Source organism: Anabrus simplex, chromosome 1, assembly GCF_040414725.1.
Source record: "Anabrus simplex isolate iqAnaSimp1 chromosome 1, ASM4041472v1, whole genome shotgun sequence".
In the NCBI taxonomy this organism is placed as follows: Eukaryota; Metazoa; Arthropoda; class Insecta; order Orthoptera; family Tettigoniidae; genus Anabrus; species Anabrus simplex.
Genome location: NC_090265.1, coordinates 1,641,816,579 through 1,641,838,865, shown reverse-complemented (window position 1 = coordinate 1,641,838,865; position 22,287 = coordinate 1,641,816,579). Strand labels below are relative to the sequence as shown.

The 22,287-nt window shown below is 40.9% G+C and overlaps 1 protein-coding gene across 1 annotated transcript in view; it reads right to left on the bottom strand.

Moving 5' to 3' along the window:
• The window catches only part of NKCC (sodium potassium chloride cotransporter), a 230,853-nt gene that overhangs the window by 12,898 nt on the left and 195,668 nt on the right, over positions 1-22,287 (bottom strand). The window contains exons 15-18 of the mRNA XM_067138361.2: positions 21,715-21,850; positions 9,885-9,994; positions 5,082-5,196; positions 1,261-1,406 (exon numbers count right to left, since the gene is read on the bottom strand). Of these exons, the coding sequence (XP_066994462.1) occupies positions 1,261-1,406; positions 5,082-5,196; positions 9,885-9,994; positions 21,715-21,850 (507 nt within the window). The remainder of the gene's footprint in view (positions 1-1,260; positions 1,407-5,081; positions 5,197-9,884; positions 9,995-21,714; positions 21,851-22,287) is intronic.

Here is a 22,287-nt window from a genome sequence, read left to right as displayed (position 1 = left end):
GTTTCTTTTAATTATACCGAAAAATACTGCAAACGAACATGCCGAAACAACACCTCAAAGGACGAAAATGACGCGCATTTTAATTCCGGCGTTTACCTTCATGCGCGACTAGTAACGTAATAATTTTCGCACGACTAGGCAAGGGTTAATGTACTTGCTCCGTTTACAGACTCGTCCCATCAATTGACAGCTGTTTTAGTGTGCACTTATCCCATATGCAGGTTCATTAAGTAGTCACTAAATGAAGTATACATTAATCTGCAATTAATATCACCAATGTAATTACTTCAGTATCAATAATACGTTTTTTAACGATTTAGAATGAGAAACCTTGAATTTTTCCGTTTGATATGAATGTTCAAATTTGGGTCATATCTCCCTACATTCCACCGTACAATGTTTAGGTAACGAGAGTTTTTAATATACAGTGGAACCACGATATCTCGAATCAGCTCGGGAGCTAAATTTTATTTCGATGTAGAGAATACCGTATTTGAGCATGTATATCACATAATTGAATATTTAGCTACGGGCTTATACTGAATATATTTTTAACAGTATTTAAAAATATACAAGCATACTATATTTTACGGCATCACTTTAATTATAGGCCTAACCCTTATTATAGTAACTTTTTAGAAGACAGGTTACAGTAGTGTAACAAGAAGCATACCTCGGTTAACACCTTTGGAAAAAATCCGTTAGTCTCTTCTGTTTGTAAGTGTTAACTTTTCCTCCCTTCACATTGAAACCGAGAGTCGTAAATGGAGCTTGTCATCTGCGACTCGAGGGGTTGCTTTCGTACGTGACCGGACCGGTAATTAATTCACACCCGAGAAACAGCGAGGCTTCGCCGATTTTCCCATCACTAGAAGTTTTAGTTTTTCGGTTCCTGTCATATTAGCTCTCAGCATGACTGTAACTCTTTCTTTACTTGTTAACTGTTCCTCACAAACCACAAATGTCGTATTGCACAGTTAATGTTGCACAAAATTCGAGGTACAGAGTATTTTTTGCTTCAAGGGAGGAAATGTTTGATTCGAAAAATCAAGAAATTCGTGTTCCCGAATTTCGAGTAATAGAGAAATAAAAATACACGTGAAGAACAGGCCAAATGGGCGGGAAATTTAAGTTACTTCGAGAGACTAAAAATTCGAATAATGGAGGTTCGAGATATTGAGGTTCGACTGTGTTGTTACAAATCATAGGTTTTAAAATCTTTGTTTTTGTTAACAAGTGCATATGACAAAGAGTTTATACCTTCGTGTGCTCCGTCGCTTTCTCGGAAGCCGTTGAGGAGGCTGTTGAACAAGTCCACTGTTTCTTGCTTGGGCTTCTCCGTTATGCCCGTCATCATCGTCAGACTTGAGTAGTCGATGCGGAATTTGGATAACAGGTTAGCCATGCTGAAAGAAACAAAAATAAACAGGAAAAGTTTTAAAATTTCCCTTTGGGGAAACCAAATGATCAGAAATATGTCTTTCAATAAAATGTGTGTCGCGATGTTACCTAGCAACCGTGCAGGCTGTGATGTGAAGTACTGATGGATGACCATAACATCGCGTTACACATTTTGTTACATGGCACTATTTCGTTCACAATTTTTTGGAACACCCCCAACTCTAAGACATACTTATGTCAATAATAAACAAGAAATGACATTCTATAGCAGGGGTTTCCAATTTGTAAGGGCTCGAGGGCCGCATTGGAAACCTTAGACATGATCGCGGACCACACTTTAATAATAGGCCAATTTTCATAAAACTCCGCAAATAGAACAGAGGTACCTGTGTGAAATTATATGCATAGTTCAAATGAAATGAAGGTTTAATAATTTTAATTGCTAACACTATTTTACAATTGCATACAAGAGTGAAATAAAATATAAACACTATTATACCCAGGACAGTTCGTCGCTGTTCGGGCAAAAGGTCAAATTTATCAATGCTCTTCCTATCAATTATTTTCCTTAAGACTGGTCACGCCTCCTAGCCATCAGAACAATATTTGTTGTGTTCATTTCCTTATGGTTACGTGTAAAGGAAAATGAACCTTATCGTACCACACTCTAGGAATGTATGTTTGCATGACTTACTTACGCACTCCTACAGGACTAGAGTCCTCGCGGGCCGCCGTTGTGAAACCCCTGTTTTACTTAAGGTTCATTTTCCTTTACACGTTACCGTACGAAAATGTACACAGCGAAAATTTGCTAATGGACTGCATATCCATATGTGGCTGGGAGGCGTGACTAATCTTGAGGAATATAATGGATAGGAAAAGCATTGTGAGATAGACCTATTGCCCGAACAGCGACGAATTGAATTTGGAAGAAGAGCACCCAACAATGTAAGCTCATTTGAATTCATATTTGACCAATGTCAAAAAGTAAATAAAAAATTCCGAAAGACAAACTGAAAGACAAACTGAAACAGTCAAAACAAAACTTAAAGTGGGAGTAGTGTGAAGGGAACAATGATATACAGTTGTAAGAGCCTAAAATCCCAGCAATTTCCAGGAGTTCTTCCCTTAAAATTTCTTCGATTGTGCAGCTCTGTGTACCAGCCAGTACTACATAAGAGAGAAACCGCTTCTTAAACCAACGGCAATTAAACTATTTCTTGGTATTCATTGCATGCTACTTTGAATAAATTGCCCAAGTGAGAGATTGACATGGAGTTCAAGAATTGGTATGGGTCCTATAGTCACTGCACTGGCGTCCGTAAAGGCTCATTTCCCGCCGAAGTTCGGATTTTAATTATTTTCAATTAAAGTAATCTATTCAGCCCTTGGGGATACTTAAAAGCAGGAAATAATATTAAAGAATGAACCAGTTCTGACTTGGGTCTATAAAGGGTATAATATTAATACAGTTTTGAACGAGCTATGAAATATTTTATTTGTAAATTTTCTTCACATTTCTTAAAAAAAATTGAGTGTCCTCGCGGGCCGCCATTTTGAATCCCGTGTTTTACAGCATATTAACTATGTAGCGGAAAACTACCTCACTCCTCATTTCCCTACTATGCCTCTTCAATAATTCCCAGCCTATCTATGACAGCTAATGGTGGAACTGTTGAGGATAACATTCTCTGTGGGTGGAGTTGGTAGAATAACATCCACGGTATCCTCTGCCTGTCGTAAGAGGCGACTAAAAGGGGCCCCAGTGTCTCTTGATTTGGGGGAGTGGGTTTGTGACCACGGGGGATACCTTAGCTAAGTCATGGCATTGATTCCACCTGCTTGTACCAGGCTCCTTACTTTAATCTATCCTATTCGACCTCCCTTGGTCGATCCTTGTTCTTTTCCGACCTCAACGGTATTGGGTGCCGAGGCCTAGGCAGTATTTCATTTTCACGCCCTTTGTGGCCTTTGTCTTTGGCCGATACCTTTATTTTTCGAAGTGTAGGACCCCTTCAAATTTTTCTCTCTGATTAGTGTTAATAGAGGATGGTTACAATGTTCACCACCATCATCTGTTGGAGATCAAACCATTGGCTGAATACTTAACATACATGCAAGGTTTTTCTCCAAATGTCCTATCCAACTGAGGCCTGTTGATTGAAACACTTGCCTTCAAGTGCCTGCAAGTAATGGTGAGCTCAGTAAAAAATTCTCGGAACGACTAGTGCGATGCAAGGTGGATCCCTACAGCATTAACAGAGTAGGGAGGAATGCCAGCGTAAGTTAATGTAGGCCACGCTGCAAGGGGGAGAGGGGAGATTCTTGGAAGTTGTTTAGCGTCGCACTGACCTATGTAAAGCTTTCGAGGTCAAATGAACTGTATCGCTACTGAACTATCCAAGGCTTTTGAAAGGGTAAATCATTGGGGGACTATTGGCGAAAATGAGGGCTGCGAATAATTCCGTCAGATAAATTCACAAAGTATTTTCACAGAACAGAGTTATTAGTAGGGATTTGTAGCCCCCTCGGTCCCCGATTCATCCACCTGCGATTATTATCTCTGGGATAAATTTAAAAATGTCGTGTACAAGACCAAAACACACACCATAAAAGAATTGAAACATAATATTAGCTTGGAAAATGCTGGGATTCCTCAACATGAACTACGGCGAGTGATATTTCCTAACGAGGTGCCAAAAATGTGTGGAGAATGAAGGCGGACATCTCCAACAGCTCCTTTAATAATATGTTAAATAGGCCTAATTAACTTCTTAAATTGTTTGTGTTCCTTTTATATGGTTTATCATTCCGCTACTGATCTCGAACCCACACGCGGCAAACGAGCGTGCGCTCGCCCATAGTAAAGACGTCGCGCGTCGGAGTAAAGCATATCTGATCATCCTATATTTTGCTAGTAACATTTATGTAGCCCATTACATTTTGTTGTGTGTGTCCTCCGCATCGCAACCTCTGCACCTACAAGCTCCGCAACCCGCCGCAGTACCGAAGTTTCTAGCAGCTACGAGGTGTCCTCACTGCGCCTGGCACGCTCACCGATGACGTCAGCCAGCGATATATAAGGAGTTTCGTTTCCGAGCCTCTCCAGGACTACCCCAATGCGGAGGCATTCCTCTTGAAAACGTGTTTTGAACAGGTGGACAAATTGCTGGCCGTGAGGTTTCACCTCTGAACATTGCCTCATTATCCTGATCCCCGTAGCCACGTCGAGCCCCGAGTATAGCATTCTGCTACTCCCTTTAGTCCTCACCAGTGCTCCGACGTCCACCTTAGCATTCTGCTATTTGAATAAATTAATGCAGGTTCCTTGCAAGTATAAACCTAGTACCTGCATTCTGCCTCTCTCTACAAGTTACGCTTGTAATTTCACAGAAGATAGTTTCAGACTATCAGGACAATTTATTAGTGAAATAGACTATCTCCTCAAGCTAGAACTAAGTGTGTATAGAACTCTCGTATTGTATAATTGTACATATGCAACAGACATTCAATTTAAGATTTAATTTCAACATTAACTGCGTGCATTCAAACAAGTTTCAAGAAGAATTCAGTTTTATTTCTTATATATATTGTATCAAATCATTGAAACAATAAACTTTATGTTGTGTCACTGTATACCAAGTTCCTTGTATACAACATATTTAAAGGCCTGTACTTACTTTCTCTCTTCAAGCTCCAGCTCGTAATGTCGGTTGGCCAGGGCGAACACTCGCAACTTGCAACTCGTCCAATTGTGTCGCAGGTGGATGATGTACGGGAGCAGAATAGTCAAGCCTGTGAACACATAAGACGATGATACGTTAAACAGCTAGAATTCCTCTCACTGTACTGAACATCGGCACGATGATTCAAAATATAGGAGTGGAATTATGTTAAGACATAAGGTAAAGTTATTTCTATACTAGTCAGGAGAGGAAGAGTGTTCGTAATCTCGTCGCTAAATACAAATATGAGAGTGGATACCACCTTTGTTCCCCGGAAATAAAATGGCACTTTTATTAGCTTCTGCAAGCTGAGTGAACTTCGGGGCCATCTGCCTCTCCAGAAGTGGAAATCTCGTTTCAAAGTTGATGAATTCCTAGGGGAAATCATATCCATGTCCTTACGAGACTCAATCACAGCTATTGCATCAGAAAGGCAGCCCTTATGTTAATACATAAACACAGATACATATTCAGGGAATAACAGTTATAAAAGCCCGTAAATTGTCAAAAAATCACCTGATCATATAAATCAGTGTAACCTAAATACATAGAAAGAACTGAGGGACGTGGCTGGATTCACATTCGAAAGGTCAAGGCTCGACTTTTGGTGGAACCCAGTGGATACCGGTTTGAAAATTTTACTTAAAATTTCACGTGCCATCAGGAAATGTATCCGAACCAAAATCCCCAGGTCAAACTCAGAATACCGAGCTCGATAGCTGCAGTCGCTTAATTGTGGCCAGTATCCAGAATTCGGGAGATAGTGAGTTCGAACCCCACTGTCGGCACCCCTGAAAATGGTTTTCCGTGGTTTCCCATTTTCACACCAGGCGAATGCTGGGACTGCACCTAATTAAGGCCACGGCTGCTTCCTTCCCACTCCTAGCCCTTTCCTGTCCCATCGTCGCTATACGACCTCTCTGTGTCGGTGCGATGTAAACAACTTGTTTGCTTGCAAACTCAGAATTAGCCAAGATTGCTTAAAGCTAACACAGAATTACTTGAAATAATCTATAGAATATTTTGAGATAGATTCAAAATTCCACACAGAATCAATCAATCAATCAATCAATCAATCAATCAATCAATCAATCAATCAATCAATCAATCAATCAATCAATCAATCAATCAATCAATCAATCAATCAATCAATCAATCAATCAATCAATCAATCAATCAATCAATCAATCAATCAATCAATCAATCAATCAATCAATCAATCAATCAATCAATCAATCAATCAATCAATCAATCAATCAATCAATCAATCAATCAATCAATCAATCAATCAATCAATCAATCAATCAATCAATCAATCACAATTGATCTGCATTTAGGACAGTCGTCTAGGTGGCAGATTCCCTATCAGCTGTTTACCTAGTCCTTTTCAAGGAAGTTGGAAATTTATCGAATATTTCCCTTGGCAAATTGTTTCAATCCCCAACTCCTGTTCTTACAAATGAACATTTCCCTAATTTGCCCTCCTGAATTCAGACTTTATTTCCATATTGTGGTCTCTCCTACTTTCGAAAACACTATTCAACTTTATTCGTCTACTAATGTCATTTCATGTCATCTCTCCACTGACAGCATGGACCATCCCGCTTAGTCGAGCAGCTCGTCTCCTTGCTGAGAAGTCTTCCCAGCCCAAAACTTTGCAACATTTTCGTAACACTAGTCTTTGGTCGAAAATCACCCAAAACAAATCATGCCGATTTTGTGTGTGGATTTTTTCCGGTTCTTGAATCATATAATCCTGGTGAGGGTCCCATTTGTTGGAACCATACTCCAATTGGGATCTTACCGCTGACTTAAACACCTTCTCGTTTACAGCCTTACTGCAACCCCCTAAATACTCTGGTAGATAACCATATGAGGAGATCTGCAACCTTGATTTATAATCTCCTTAACGTGATTACTAGAAGGTAGCGTAAGTTTTGAAAGAATTGGTAATACCACGCGTTAAATAAATAAATAAATAAATAAATAAATAAATAAATAAATAAATAAATAAATAAATAAATAAATAAATAAATAAATAAATAAATAAATAAAAACAGAACGCCGATTGAGGAAGATTTTGGCTATGTCATTAGAGAGGAATTAATAAATAATAATTTTTGGAATCACTTGATAAAGCTCACTGCACAGGGAGAAATATAATTAAATATGCCCAGAGTGGGAACGACACGAAGCAGGATCATCCATTCAGAAGACGCAGGGAAGTCACCCACGGAATGAATTAATTACTTACGCCCGTAAAAGAAGCGGAAGAAATCAACGAAAACCACCATTGTTATCGGTATTTATCTATAACTTAAGGGTGTTACGAGATGACAACACATGGTGTGATTTTATTTCAGATTTTGATAATTGTTGTTAACTTGTAAAAAAACACCATGCTTTCAAATAATATTTCGTAACCTACCCAGAGCAACTGATAGTTAATTTGGTTCGATTAAGGATCATTTCGGGGGATGATCCGGTATCCGAGAGGATATTCGACTGGTGGATGACCTTCATCAAATATAAATCTGGAATTCTATGTGTTGAAGGTCAGATTTTCCACGGATTGCGTGGGTTAACTCTCAGTTATTGTTCGGATCAATGTTTTCCGATTTTCAGATTTATCTATTCTTTTCTGCGTTTTCAAACCTTGGAAGCCATTAGTGTAAATAATTTCAAGATACTTTCGCCGTTAACGTTATGAAATGTGACTGATTTATAACATATTGTGATAGGTTTAATTTTCTTTTTTGGTGGTTATTCGTTAACCGAGACTGTAGTGATTTCGTTCAATAACATTTTAGTAATTGATAAAAAAGAATCCTACACGACCCCTGGATCTAAGAATTAATATTATTCTACCGAAGCAGCCGAAGCAGACGACCGACGATGTAACGGTAGGTTCAAGGGTTCAATATATGCATTTCTGCCATTTTGTAATCGTTAATAATTGAAAATAATGTCTGTGTTTGAAATGAATAGCTAAGATATAACCGTACCTAATTTCAACTCAGTTGGTCCTGTAATTTGTGGCTAGGTCGTGACTACAGTAATCCACACCACGAACCACTATCCACACCACGCAACACTAGTTATACCAACCAAACCAAATCCCATGGCGCAACAGCCCCGAAGGGCCATGGCCTACCAAGCGACCGCTGCTCAACCCGAAGGCCTGCAGATTACGAGGTGTCGTGTCGTCAGCACGACGGATCCTCTCGGCGGTTATTCTTGGCGTTCTAGACCGGGACCGCTATCTCACCGTCAGATAGCTCCTCACAATTTTAATCGCGTAGGCTGAGTGGACCTCGAACCAACCCTCAGATGCGGGTAAAAATCCCTGTCCTGCCCGGGAATCGAACCCGGGGCCTCCGGGCCTCCCCTACACCACGGGGCCGGCTGCTATTTATACCAGTGTACCAAAAATACAAGAACGACATTCAAGTACCAGTCTTCTCTTCGTATGCAGAGAAGAAAAAAATATGTCAGCATTGGTCCGAAAATGCTTAATTTCTGAGTTATTTGTCGATACATATCTGGAATACGTCCGCAAATTGTAAGACCGATAGTCCGTAAGAGAGCGAAGGCACTTTCTGACAACTGAGTACGTTGCTTTGGCTATTTGACTCAGTAGGCAGGAAATTGATGTATTATGTGGGGAGATAAAGTTCATTCCACGCAACCACGAATATTCGCCTGTACACCCGCTATACAGCTGAAGCAGAGAAGTTGCCGCGATCATCACTACCGAGGGCACAACATCATAGTAATCTCCTCTTTCGGTTTATTACTGTGATATCTTAAGTATTTTGGGAAATTGGATCTCTACAGCTGCCAAAGAAATGACACCAAGTTTGTTATGTTTACCTTCAATTTAAAATTTAACTTAATACATAGACTATCAATTTTTAATATTAATTTAATTTGTTACTTATATTCATTTTCTAATTCTATTAATTGAATGTTTATTTTGGCTATTTTACTTGTTATTGCAAACACAATGTGATCCAAACGCGGTTAAAATTCCAGACTCGGTCGGGAATTGAGCCCAGGATCTTTTGAACCGAAGGCCACAAGGATGGCTTTTCAACCAAGGAGCTAGACCGGTGAATGAATTAATGATACAAATATATTCTGTAATTTACATGTCATTAGCTGCCACCCCCGGAGGCACGGGTTCGATTCCCGGCTCTGCCACGAAATTTGAAAAGTGGTACGAGGGCTGGAACAGGGTCCACTCAGCCTCGGGAGGTCATGTGAGTAGAGGGGGTTTCTATTCTCTCCTCAGCCATCCTGGAAGTGGTTTTCCGTGGTTTCCCACTTCTCTTCCAGGCAAATACCGGGATGGTACCTAACTTAAGGCCACGGTCGCTTCCTTCTCTCTTCCTTGTCTATCCCTTCCACTCTTCCCATACCCCCCCCCCAACAAGGCCCCTCTTCAGCATAGAAGGCGAGGCCGCCTGGGCGAGGTACTGGTCATTCTCCCAAGTTGTTTCCCTGACCCACTGTCTCACGCTGCAGGACACTGCCCTTGAGGCGGTAGAGGTGGGATTCGTCGCTGAGTCCGAGGGAAAAACCAACCCCGGAAGGTAAGCAAATTAAGAAAGAAAGAAGGAAGGAAGGAAGGAAGGAAGGAAGGAAGGAAGGAAGGAAGGAAGGAAAGAAGGAAGGAAGGAATTTACATATCAACATGATCAATTTGAATGATCATTTTGCATCCAACTCTTCTGTCGACAATACAAGTGTACTCACCTCCATCGTCGTACAGCCACCAGACATCGATAGTGCCACCCTTATGTTTACGATCGAAAAATGTCATGTTGGCCAGGATCTCTCGTGGAATTTCCTGTCCGCCAGGTCCCCTGTAATAGAAATATTGTATCATTTCAGCGTGAATAGTTCTCGAGCAAAAGCTAAGGTTTATAATAATAATAATAATAATAATAATAATAATAATAATAATAATCATAATAATAATAATAATAATAATAATAATAATAATAATAATAATAATAATAATAATAATAATAATAATAATAATTTCAAATGCCATATAATTTCATTTCACCTCATCTCAGTCACATATCAAGAAATGGGACTAAAGGGTAGATATATTATTATTATTATTATTATTATTATTATTATTATTATTATTATTATTATTATTATTATTATTAATATACGCCAATAAGCCCATTAAGACTACGCGAAGTACTTAGAGGCGTACATTTGCCTTCCTTTGTAGCGACATATCTTTTCATTCTTTTACTGTGCGCTTCCTTTCTGTCTTCAGACCAGGTTGTTCCAGTCTTCTTTTTTGGTCTTTCCTCCTGGTCAACTTGCCGTTTATGAATTTTGGATCTTAAGATTACCCTGTTTTGGACATATACTAGTGTAATTCCTTCCTGTTTCCAATCGGTTTTAATCTCGCCAATCCATTTAATTGTGCCTGTGTTTCCTATTTTTCATAGAATTCGACTGTTTGTTTGGCAATTCTGTCTGGATGCATTCTTTTAATATGCCCATAGAATCTTAGCCTGCGTTTTCTAATATCACTGGGAATGTTTGTGCATTGTTTGATTTACTGTCTGCCTCTGAGTTAGTATTGTCCGTTGAAGAGTTTCGGGCCTAGAATTTTTCTTATGATTTTGCGTTCCTTTTTCTCAATGTTTTCAATGTCTGCTTTCCTGGTCAAAATTAGCGCGTCTGACCCATAAAGACATTCTTGTTTAATGACTGTATTGTAGTGTCTCAGTTTTGTATGCTTGGAGATACACTTTTAGTTATAGATATTTTGAGTTAGTCGATGTGCAGTTTCCATCTTTTGACATCTAATTTCATTGGCGTTTATTTCGAGTCCATTTTCCTGAATTGTTTCACCAAGGTACTTAAATTATGATACTCGTTTAATTTTGCCATCCAGTATATTGTTTCTGTGAATTTTGGTGCCTGTTTGTAGCAGGTCATGTATTCTGTCTTTTCAAAAGATATCTGAAGGCCGGCTTTTTCCGCAGTTTCTTTTAGGAGTTCAATTTGATTTTGGGCTGTTGAAAAATCTCGGGTTAGTTTTGCTAGGTCATCCGCAAATGCTAAGCAATCTATCGCTAGTTTTCCTCTGCGTAAAGTGATTGGTTGGTGAATTTGGAGAACCTATTATTATTATTATTATTATTATTATTATTATTATTATTATTATTATTATTATTATTATTATTGTTACCGTGTTTTGGTGGTAGGTAGAGGTGTAAGAAGGTGCGGGCGTGAATGGGTCTCAAACTACGGAATCAAAGTTAATGTAAAATTTAACAAGATTAAGTAATAACAAAGAACAGGTACTTAGTAGCCGAAACACAATTTGAAATGTACAATTACAGGGGTTACAGAGTTTGGGCTTCGAGCCCTGAGTTGACAATTCTTGAGCAACTAGCCCAACTTTCCGATATACAAATTTTAACAAAGGGGCAGAAGACCCCAATCAAACCCTGGAGCACTTGCTCCAAATTACACAGTAAAGCCTCCTCGAGGCACACAACACTCCGTTTCCAAAAGAGCCACTCGCTCTTTAATTTAGGCCTCTCCCAGGCCACACCAAACTCCACCTTCAAGTTGTCCTCAACGGACATAAACACAGGGGTAAAATACCCAATCTACTGAGGTCTATTAAATGAAAAGCGGTTTAATTAAATGACCTCTAAAACAATTTGAGAGGAGGCGAACTTGCACTCCTAATACACTTTGATTTTAAGACCTACTTTGGCTCTTAGGCCACTGATGCAAGGGCTAATCCCATACTACAGAGGTGACTTAGAAAAGAACAATTTGTTTTACGTTATCGAAGAATAGGTTGAGAAAAATAAGTTCACCTCAAAACAATATGAGTGGGAGCTCGAGAGGGTTAGCACTCTCTATCCCAGTATGTAGCTTTACAAGAGAATAGAGGAAAAGAGTAGTTACATTTTAGGAAAAGGTTACATGGTAGAACGCTTCGCACCCGCCCCGAAAGTTAAACTGCTGAGCAAGAAAAGAATGAATTTATTAATCGGCCATTACCTTATTGTTGACCGCTGCCGAAGAAAGAGGCGCTTCCCGCCTCCTGCTATGTACTTAATACACTGAAAGATCGAACAGAAGTGGCCCGGAGACCCTAAAATCAGCAGTTTATATCCTCTCGCGGAAGGTTCTAGGCGTTAGGGGAATGAAAACACCCTCCCTCAACGTTTTTATTGGATAGGACCCCGCAACAGATTCAAGTTGGGGGAAGATACCCCTGATTGGTCAGAAATTAATTAAAGAAATTCGGGATTGGTTACATTCATAACAGGGGGAAGAAAGGGGTAAATATTGCCAACTTAAACAATGACAGAAAGAAATTTAACAAAGAACAAACTCTTGAAATTAAATTTTCTCCAAAAAAATAGTTCTTTGACTCCTCACTAGGTTGCACTATTATTGATCTTCAGTAGTGTCCTCTAGAAGAGAAAGTTCACACTTCTTACTTCAAGTGAAACAAAACCACATCAAAAATGACACAGTTCAAAAACTCAAAATTTTCCACGTGGTGACATCTTCTGAGAAGGTAGAGAATTAATAGCGTAGATAAAGTTCAGCCCTCCTCCAGCAGAGGAGTTTCAAAAGGCGCACATTTTAAATTAGCGGCGTGGAGGTGTACCACCCGGTACAATTATTATTATTATTATTATTATTATTATTATTATTATTCAGCCGACAGGGAAGTGCTATTCAATATATTGGTGGAATTTGGAATCGACGCCAAAACAACGGCAATTATTAAGCAGATTTCTGGGACACATTCGAAAGTTAAGTTGAGAGATCTCCAAGCAGTTCGAAATGAAAACAGGAGTCAGACAGGGTGATGGACTGTCACCAATTATTTTCAACTGTGTGTTGGATAAGATTATCCGGAAATGGGAAAAAGAACTGGACAGAAAAGGATTACTTAACCAAGTATACATTGGAGGGTCAAAAAGTGGTGTCATGCTTAATTGCCTTGCCTTTGCTGATGACCTTGCGCTGCTATCAAGGAATATTGACACAGCAATAGAACAGCTGAATGTACTAAAACTACAAGCAGAAAAAACAGTACTACAGATTTATTTTGAAAAAAAAACTAAATATATAACAAACATCAAAATAGCCCCTCGGTACCTGAAGACAGAACACGGTAAAATAGAAAGAGTTGATACCTTTAAGTACTTGGGTGAAACAGTGCAATTGAAAACAAATGAAAGAGAAGCAAACAGCACCAGACGGGAGAAGATGGCTGCGGCTTTTCGTAGTACATATCCTATATAGGCCTACAATAAAACCATCTCCAGATGAGCTAAACTAAGGCACTACAATACAGTGATTAAAACGGAATGTCTGTATGCTAGTGAATGCCTCCAAATGACAGGGAAAGCAAGACGGAGAGAAGCTGAGAAATTTGAAAGAAAAATCCTTCGAAAAATAATGGGTCCAACGATTGTGGATGGACAGTATAGGCTGCGAGGAAGGGAAGAACATTACCGTGATAATGAAAGGCTAACTGAGTCCACGAGAAAAGGGAGACTTAAAATATATGGGCATTTATTTAGAATGGATGAGAAGAATCTAACGAAAATAATTTTCATAATATTAGACAGCAGACCTAAAGTATTAGACAAATGATTCAGGGAGGTGAGAAAGGATATCAAACAGTTGGGACTAAATTCAGAAGACATCTCAAACCGAACAAAGTTTAGGTCAGTGATCGACAAATTCCAGGGATTCCATGACGAACCAAAACTTAACCGTGGGTGGACAGAAGAAAGAATACAAGCTTCCAGAGAAAGGATGCTAAAGTTTTGGACTGTGAAGAAGGCTTCCAGGAACATGTAACTGTTACCTAACGTGGTCTCTGACGGCCGTAAACGAAAAAAAAATATTGGTTCGTTTTGGCCTACTAGGGTCCACGGGGCTTGTCTTAACTCTTAGCTATGGTCTTCTGCTTTTTCTTGGCCCAGTACGCTTTAATTTTCTCGCTGTGTGTGGTCCCTGTACTCTTGTTGCTTATGAGGGACAGTGGGAAGACTCCCTGTAGGATGGCCTGTCGGGACTAAGATCGGTTCTCTATGGTCTCTAATGGGATCTTTAGTTCCTCTAGGTCTGATTTTAGTGAGGTGATCCACTTGGTCTTGGAAGCCTTTCCCCTACTTGTCACTGTGTGGATTCTGTTGATGAGCCTGCAGGGTTTCATGCGGCTCATGTGCCCGTAGAAAGTCTCCTTTCCCTCATACATATGACTGTGTCCTTCTGATGTTCGTAGAGCTCGTTGTTGTGTCTGATCTTATGCGTCCTTCCTCTCTTTCTAGTTTCCTGGGTGGGTCCTTTCGATTCATCAAGATGAACTCAGAAACGTAGAGTACAGAGGGTCATACTAATGAGTTGTAGTGTTTAGGTTCTTGGAGAGGTACTTGGAGGTGTAAATGCTTTTACAGGAATAATAGGCCCTTTCTAACTTATTATTATTTTTTTGCTAGTGGCTTTACGTCGCACCGACACAGACAGGTCTTATGGCGACGATGGGATAGGAAAGAGCTAGGAGTGGGAAGGAAGCGTCCGTGGTCTTAATTACGGTACAGCCCCAGCATTTTCCTGGTGTGGCAATGGGAAACCACGGAAAACGGTCTTCAAGGTTGCTGACAGTGGGATTCGAACCCACTATCTACCGGATGCAAGCTCACAGCTGAGCGCTCCTAACCGCACGGCCAACTCGGCCGGTAAACTTATTATTATTATTATTATTATTATTATTATTATTATTATTATTATTATTATTATTATTATTATTATTATTATTTTATCTTACTCTATCAGCTATACGTTAGCATTAATATATCGTCACTTCACCGGTAAAACGTTGTATCCCACAATACTCTTCCTATCCATTATTCTCCTTAAGACTGGTCACGCCTCTCAGCCACATATGGATACGCAGTCCATCAGAACAATGTCCGTTGTGTTCGTTTTCCTATGCCAATGAGTAAACGAAAATGAACCTTACATGCATTACACTAGGAGTGCGTAAATACGTAATACAAACGTACATTCTTACAGTACGGTACTGTAAGGATCATTTTCCTTTACACATGGGCATAGGAAAATGAACACAACGAAATTTGTTCTGATGGACTGCATTTCCATACGTGGTTGGGAGGCGTGACCAGTCTTAAGGAGAATTATCGATTGGAAGAGATTTGTGGAATACAACGTTTTACCGGTGAAGCGACGATATGCATCAAACCGCCGTCGCATTGAATCCCATATCCGGGATGCATGTGTAAATACTAACATTTCATATGGTGAGCTGTACGTTCTGTTCATGTGTTAATGTGCTGCGTAGAGTTGTATAAAATTATTTCTAACATAGAAATAAAGTGTTTCCTTACTTGTGTCCATACATATTTTCTTCTATGTGTGGGGAATATGTTCTGAAAGTTTGGTTTTACTCTATTGTTACACCCCGTATTGCAGAGCATAAAAAAGCAATGAAAAAAGCTCAGTTTTATTTCTGCATATAGGGAACGTATTACCCTCTCACCGCTGGGTTCCGTGGTTCAAATCCCGGTAACTCCATGTGAGACTTGTGCTGGACAAAGCGGAGGCGGGATAGGTTTTTCTCCGGGTACTCCGGTTTTCCTCTCATCTTTAATTCCAGCAACACTCTCTACTATCATTTCGTCTCATCTGTCAGTCATTAATCATTGCCCCAGAGGAGTGCCGGCACAATTCCTATTCTCGCTGCAAGATGTCTTCATTCATTCCATCCCTGACCCGCTCATTGGCTGGAAAATAGGTTGTAGGTTTTCATTTTCAGAGAGCGTATTACCCAAAAATCTATGTTACTGAAACCACTCTTTTTCTGCTCTCGTAACGAGGGATAGTCCTTATCGGTTCTCTGCGTGTCCTTCACGGTAGCTGAGGCCATACGATTATTATATAGTTACAAGTAATAGCAGTTAAAAAAAGCCAACATTGAAAACAAAAGTACCTGTTTTTTCATGCGTATCGTTTTGAGTTTGCAGGGTCACGCAAATTATTATCATTGGGAGATTGTATGTAGTAAGTGTTTGGACGATGGCAGCGGTTTAAAACCACTAGAGTACCTTGACATGCTGATTTGCTGAGACAAGACGAAATTAATAACCGTTCTGCGTGAATTTAACGTTTAAAAATCCCTAACAGCGAATCCACCAGAACTGTAGGGTATTCATGATATCGGTTGTGTGACACCGTGCACCGTGTAATTTTAGACGTGGAAGAAGACATCTTGACAATGGTGGAAGAAGGTTTAGGGTGCAATACTCGTAGTATACCATGAGTCGTCGGTAATATAATATAGTGGCTTATGGCCTCCGGAGAGGCCTGGTGCGGGTCATTTTCTGGTAGAAGGCCTATTAGCCGACCTGCATGTCTATGAAGATGAGGGCCCTACCTAGGTGATTTCTAATGCTGAATACGCCACACACACACACCCAGCCCCTGGGTCATTCGAATTAATCAATTAAGGTTAAATACCCCATTCGGCCCGGAATTGAACCCGGGACCCTCTGAACCGAAGGCCAGTACGTTGACCATTCAGCCAGCGAGTCGGACAGTCGTCGGTGTATCCGCATTGACCGTGTGTAGAACGCTGCGAGAAAAACTAAGGCGTCCATACCATATTAAACGCATGCTGTGTTCCTCTCCAGCTGGCTGTCTACTGCGCGTGCACTTCTGCCATTAGTTAATCCATTTAGCACGCTGTCCAGAATATGCACAATATTCACACGTGGGCTGTGAAACATACTCACGCTGTGCGTCAGGGCAACCTCCAGCACTTCATTTTCTGGATGGGTATTGTAGGAGATCGGTTACTTGGTCAGTCATCTACCTGCACGGTTAAACAGTGTGGCTCACCGAGAGATCCTCCCAAGTACATTACCGGAGATAATGGAGGACGTATCGCTTCAAATCCGGAAAACCTTGTGTATTTTGCACGATGGGGCACCACCGCATGTAAGCTGCGTAATGTGCGAAGATTTGGATCAGGCATTTCCTGATCAGTGGACAATACGACATGGACTAGTTAACTGGCCTGCGAAATTTCCATACCTTAATCCACTGGACTTTTATTCGATCAGTCAATCACTACTTTTTTTTTTTGCTAGGGGCTTTACGTCGCACCGACACAGATAGGTCTTACAGCGACGATGGGATAGGAAAGGCCTAGGAGTTGGAAGGAAGCGGCCATGGCCTTAATGAAGGTACAGACCCAGCATTTGCCTGGTGTGAAAATGGGAAACCACGGAAAACCATCTTCAGGGCTGCCGGCAGTGGGATACGAACCCACTATCTCCCGGATGCGAGCTCACAGCCGCGCGCCTCTACGCACACGGCGAACTCGCCCGGTTCAGTCACTACTGATCTGCATTTAGGGCAGTCACCCGGGTAGCAGATTCCATTTCTGTTGTTAATCTAGTCTTTTCTTAAGGAATTTTAAATAATTTGGAATTTTATTGAACATTTCCCTCAGTAAATTATTCAAAGCCCTACCTCCTCTTCCTTTAAACGAGTATTTTCCCCAGTTTGTCCTATTGAATTCGAACTTTATCTTCATAATGCGATCTTTCCTCATTTAAAAAAAAAAACGCCATTCAGATTACTCGTCTACTAATGTTATTCCATCGCATATCTCCACTGACACCTCGGAGCATACCACTTAGTCGAACAGCTCGTTTCCTTTCTCCCAAGTCTTCGCAGCCCAAACTTTTCAACATCGTCGTTACGATGTCTCGGTGGATATGACAAACAGAATACAGAACGAAAATTGATACTTTGGATGACCTCTGGGAACGCATTCTTCTAGCAGCAGAGGATATTCGAAATAACCATGATCTTGGCTCTAGTACCTTGCAGCTGGATTCAGAGATGCGAAATCTGTATACATGTACAAAAAGATTACTTCGAACAGTTGCTCTGAGTTTGTGTGTGGTAAGTTAGGCCGATATGTTGATGTTTGTGTCCCGTATTTACACACACACACACACACACACACACACACACACACACACACACACACACAAAACCAGTTTGTCACATCTCCCTTTCTGTTTCTAAGTACATCGTTCGGCTGGTTTACCTCCTTATGGCTTACGTACAGTAGTGAACTATTGCAAGTGGTGTTGCCGGCTGCTACGTAGTTTCTCCACTTTTCTCTCAAACCACACAACTTTTACTATACCTCTTTTACATCTTTCGGCTCGCTCGGACACAGGGATTCGTACTGTAACTCTGTCTGCCATTTTACTATACGGTTTTAGGAGGAGAAAGTTCAACTGACACCGGCCGCGGGTAACATCACTGAGTTGGAGCCACGCCGTTAGTCGCTCAGCAGTCAATGAGGAACGAGCCAGACACGCAAGGACAGCCCCTCTGCCACCACTCCGTTACATCATAGATGATCTCCCGACTGTAAGAGGAAGATCTGGAAAGTAAACCCAGAGCATTCTGATTCGAGACGACTCTAGGAACTTCTCCTTTTGCAAAGTATCTGGAAGAACCGGCCTCCCTATTTAAAGCACGCCGAACGAGCTCAGTTAAGGTAAATCCGGGACAGATGCCGCCCCGGTAGAGATGCCGCATACACTGTAGCTAAAGGTTCCCATCGTTACAGCTAGATGGCAATATGTGTGGTTTTTCAGTTTCTAAGGAAGAACTACTGTCTGCGAGTGTGACGAAATTTGCTCGTATATTACGCCAATTATAGTCGATATCATGAGGCGAGTACATGTTTCCTCCTGACAAAGTTTTTGCGTGTGTTAATTTATTGTATATTAAGTTGGCTTCAAATGCTTAAATCAGACGTTTTTAGTACAGTAGACGTCAGAAACATAACTGTAGTTGAGAGTAAGCTAATTTTGGGCCATAATAGCCTTGAGGTATGAAAACAGGAGGGTGCGGCATCTCTCCCTGATAGTTGGCCTTCGGGCTGAGCAGCGGTCGCTGTGTAGGCCAGAGCCATTTCAAGGGTGTTAAGTGCCGTGGAGTTTTATATAACACAGTGAAGAATCCATTGCACATGCACATTTATAGTAAATCGAAATTAAAATATGATTTTAATGTTGTAAATTATCAGATAGATTTTTTCCATTGAATGATTATATTATGTGGATATAATTGTCTTGTAGTACGTTCTAGTGTTCGGTTATATTAAAGTTGAAGAAATTGGCTTAAATTTGATTTTGTCATTAATTATTTTACTCGCGGCATCCCTCCCGAGCAAAGTCGGCATCTATACCGGGATCCAGGGAGAGACGCCGCAGATGCAACAATTCCTTTGTTCACTCCTTTCTCCCATTTACTTTCAATTGCCAATATTTTGTTCATCCCTGATCAAATGTACGTGTTTTCAAATTATGCTCGATGAATTTGCAACAATTTTTAAAGTAAATATACCGAGATATAACAAAAGACATAAAAAGTGCGGCAACTCTCCCGGAATTACCCTATAGTTCATTTCAGTCAAGAGTTACTGGTGTTGAGGGAGCGGTGTGTGTGTGCGAGCGCTGGGCCAGCTGTATGTGAGAGTACTCCCGCGGAGTTTACGATTAGGTCTGGGTTCTGTCTGAGTCAAGAAGGCGGCCTGTGTATGTCAGCCAGAATGTTATTCAGCGCAGCTGAGCAGAGCAGCGCAACGAGTGCTGTTCTGTCCGTGAAATTAGTGTTCGTTCAGTCCTGTCTGTCGTCGAGGAGTGGTCTCCTGGGTCCAGCTGCTGTGAGAGAACGTGTGCGTCTCTGGAGCAGCGTGAGAGAAGTCGTTAACGGACAGTAAATGAAGTCTGTTGTGAGTGTACGGACAGTGTGTGACATGCAGGACTGCGAGATTGTGTTGTCCTCGGGCTGTGAACTAAGTGACTTCATAATGTACAGCGAGAATAACTGTGGAATTGCCTTAGAGTATAAGTGACAGTAGTGATAGAGTGTTTGTCGTGTGGTTGTTTTAAGTTTGTAATCGTTAGAGAGCAGAGCAGAGCAGACAGACAGACAGACAGACAGACAGACAGACAGACAGACAGACAGACAGACAGACAGACAGACAGACAGACAGACAGACAGACAGACAGACAGACAGACAGACAGACAGACAGAGAAGACTGGTGTAATTGTGTGACCTCTATAGTGAAAGTTAAGGTCTGGTGTGCCTGTGTAGTGTCCAAGTAATTAGCAGTAATTAATAAATCTTACTTACAGACTTTAATGTTACTATTTGTCTCTTTATTTACCTACCAACCTTCACGTTACAGTATGTTATCGACTGCGTAAACATGATTTTGTTTACATCATCAGTCCATAGATGGGTTTGATGCAGCTCTCCATTCCACCCTATCCTGTGATTACCCTTTCATTTCTACGTAACTAATACATCCTACATATACTATAATCTATTTGTTATATTCATATCTTAGTCCACCACCTATACTTCCCTCAAAGATTAGCTGAACAAGTTCTGGGTGTCTTAAGATGTGTGCTGTCATTCTTCTGATCAAATGTCGCCAAATTGTTCTCCACTCACCAATACATTTGTATTTACGCTTGTTGACACGCTTATTAATCGACGAAAAGTCCCATGGCCACTAAAAATATGTTACATTATAAATAACCGAGCGAGTTGGCCGTGCGGTTAGGGTCACACAGCTGTGAACTTGCATTTGGGAGATAGTGGGTTCGAATCCCACTGTCGGCAGCTCTGAAGATTGTTTTTCCGCAGTTACCCACACATGGCAGATGCCGTCCACTCTCATCGCAGGGGCCTTACAAGGGCTGCACCGGGCTAGAAATAGCCACACGAAATGAATTAAATTATGTCGAACATCTTCACTTTAATTAGACAGTGGTTACAGGAGTCTCCCCATCTCACTACTACTTCTACTAAAACGTTTTCACTCCGTTCCTGAAGGGGACGGCTGACCTTCTAGACGGTAATGTCATCTCTCCGGCGAGAGATATGTTCGGAGAAGGTGAGGGGGTAAGCGGCCGTGGCCTATACTAGAAACTCTCCCGGCATTCGCCTTAGTGCATGAGAATGGAAAACAACGGAAAACCATTCTCAGGACAGCCGACGGTTGGGGCGAGTCGTGTCCCATCTCCCGAATGCAGAGGCGTAGAACCACGGTAGAGCCGTGGCCAACCCTCGTCTACTCGGTTGGTCGGTCGGAGTGCAGAGCTGTCGGACCATGGAACAGACGTGGCCACATGTCGGTCGAAGCCCACTCTGCATCCGCCGACGCCATTTCACATCGGATGGTAAAATGATATTCAAAATTCTATTCTGTGATGTTTGCAGCAAAGAGGTGAGTGAAACTGGTTTCATATTTCTCCCTAATGAGTTATTACCAGTTTAGCAAAATTAACTGATGGCTATTAAAATACATACAATTGAAGCTGTCTAAGATATTATTTTTAGAACCTATTTTTTATTTTTAGCGCCTATTTTAGGCACCTAAAATAACATTTTTATCACCTAGAAATTCGAGGTCTAGTCGTAACTTATGTTGAGACTTACTTGAGGATTTGGTTCGCAATGGCCTTCTTCTTGGATCTGAGGATTGACTTGGGGCTGCCCAGGTGCGTGGACTTCTCGTTGAGGTTGTACCGCCGTTGCGATGTAATGCTGTCGGTCGGAAGGTATGGCTGCAGATCTGTGACAAAAAAGAGATCAACTTAAACACGTTGTACCAATTATTCTACCTACTCTGTTGACTCCAGTGGAAGAGTTAATTACTGAGAGAGTGATAGAATTGGTGGGGGGGTAATACACTCCAGTGGTGGAATGAAAGACATCCGGCAAACATTTCCACTGAAGAGTTGACAGATACAGCACAACATAGTTGTTGTTGTTTGAGTCATCAGTCCATCCATTGGTTTGATCCAGTTCTCCATGCTACCCTATCCTGTGCTAACATTTTCATGTCTACGTAAGTACTGCATCCTACATCTGTTCTAATATAATAATAATAATAATAATAATAATAATAATAATAATAATAATAATAATAATAATAATAATAATAATAATAATAATAATTTCGTGTGGCTATTTCTAGCCGAGTGCATCCCTTGTAAGGCAGACCCTCCG